The sequence below is a fragment of the Aplysia californica genome, unplaced genomic scaffold (genome assembly GCF_000002075.1).
Source record: "Aplysia californica isolate F4 #8 unplaced genomic scaffold, AplCal3.0 scaffold01025, whole genome shotgun sequence".
In the NCBI taxonomy this organism is placed as follows: Eukaryota; Metazoa; Mollusca; class Gastropoda; order Aplysiida; family Aplysiidae; genus Aplysia; species Aplysia californica.
Genome location: NW_004798295.1, coordinates 2,551 through 3,980, shown reverse-complemented (window position 1 = coordinate 3,980; position 1,430 = coordinate 2,551). Strand labels below are relative to the sequence as shown.

The following is a 1,430-nucleotide window of genomic DNA, read 5'->3' as shown; positions in this document are numbered from 1 at the left end:
GACCCCGGGCAGTAACCCATTGTGTCGTGTGTCTCTCCCCCCCCTCCAGGACACAGTGGAACAGTTCCTCAAGCTGGTGGTCTCCCACCCCGACGCCAGCCTCCGCTGCCTGTGTTTCCGGCTGGACTTCAACGAGCATTACAAGGTGCGGGAACCCAACCGGAGGATGACCTACTTACGGGCCAACTGAGGGAAACAGTCGCGACAACTGCCGCGATAACTGCCGCCCTACTTCTAGATCTGTTACTACTACTACTACTACCGTACCACAATGCTGACAACGACGAAGATGATGATGATGATGCTGTGATCATTTTGCCCTCGTGTTTTTGTTTTGTTTGATTGTACATAATCATATAATCATTTATTGTTTACCTTGTTGTTTGGTTCATGTATGATGTTGTATATTTCGGGGCAACAGCTCAAGTATTATTTAAAAAACCCCCAGAGTCGTGCGATTATTTTTTTGAAAGTTCACCTTTTAAAAAAAATTCCCAATACTGGTGATGGATAGAGTGGCAGAAAAATTGTGAGGCTTTGTGGTGAAACCAAGCACTCGTCAAAATAAGGAAATCGATGAAAATGACAATTTTCTCCCCGTTTGGCAGTTTTTATGAAATTTATTTTTTTTGGCTCAATACTTTTTACGTCCATTTGAAAACACATTGCTGGTGGCTTTCACTGAAAAATGTTTAGTTAAGGCACAAAAAATGTAAATTTACGGTGTGCATGGACTCTCAAGCTTTGGAAGTCCCCAAATTTTGGCTTCCATTTTCTCTCTAATTCAACCTCTCAAACCAGATGACCCCCACCTCCTTCAATCCAAAATATCTCGACTTCATCTGAAGACGGATGGATAATTTTTTCATCTAAAGCAATACAATTGAGCAAGCTTTACGATGATACTAATGACTCCATATGCCCCAAAATTGACGGGCACCTGATTCTACCGTGCTGTGACACAATTAGATTTTTGCTCCTTCTGTAAATTTGGAAAATTGATAGTTACAATAATTCTGCTGCTACCCCCCCCAGCAGTTTGTCAAATGAGAAAGATGATGGTCCTCTTTGGTGTTATGGTCGAGTGTTTTGCCGTCTCGCATTTAAAAGATATGAGTTCCATTCCCAGGTGGGGAAGGTATTTTATGGAGTGCCACCATCTTTCTTGCTGTACGCAAAAGACATGTGTCACGACATGGTGGAATCAAGCGTTCTCGGAAAAGGGTGAACAAATTTTGGAGGTCTTGTGTGCAAGTTGTGCACCTTTAAAGATCCCTTGTTGGTCCAAAATGGATAAGAGGAGGCTTTCGCTGCCGCCCCACCCGGGCAAAATTCAAAATTAATTCCTTCCAAGCTGAAAATGTTTATGTGTCCCGCGTGCTCACATGACCTGATGCAGTTGCGAGCATGGCAAAACACTTGCCAACCCC

General features: G+C 43.4%; 1 protein-coding gene across 1 annotated transcript in view; it reads left to right on the top strand.

The window, feature by feature from the left end:
* Positions 1-1,430, top strand: part of LOC101863394 (gamma-tubulin complex component 3 homolog) — a gene marked incomplete in the record, with an annotated part of 32,929 nt that overhangs the window by 30,617 nt on the left and 882 nt on the right. The window contains 1 exon segment of the mRNA XM_013089721.2: positions 50-712. Within this exon segment, the coding sequence (XP_012945175.1) occupies positions 50-190 (141 nt within the window).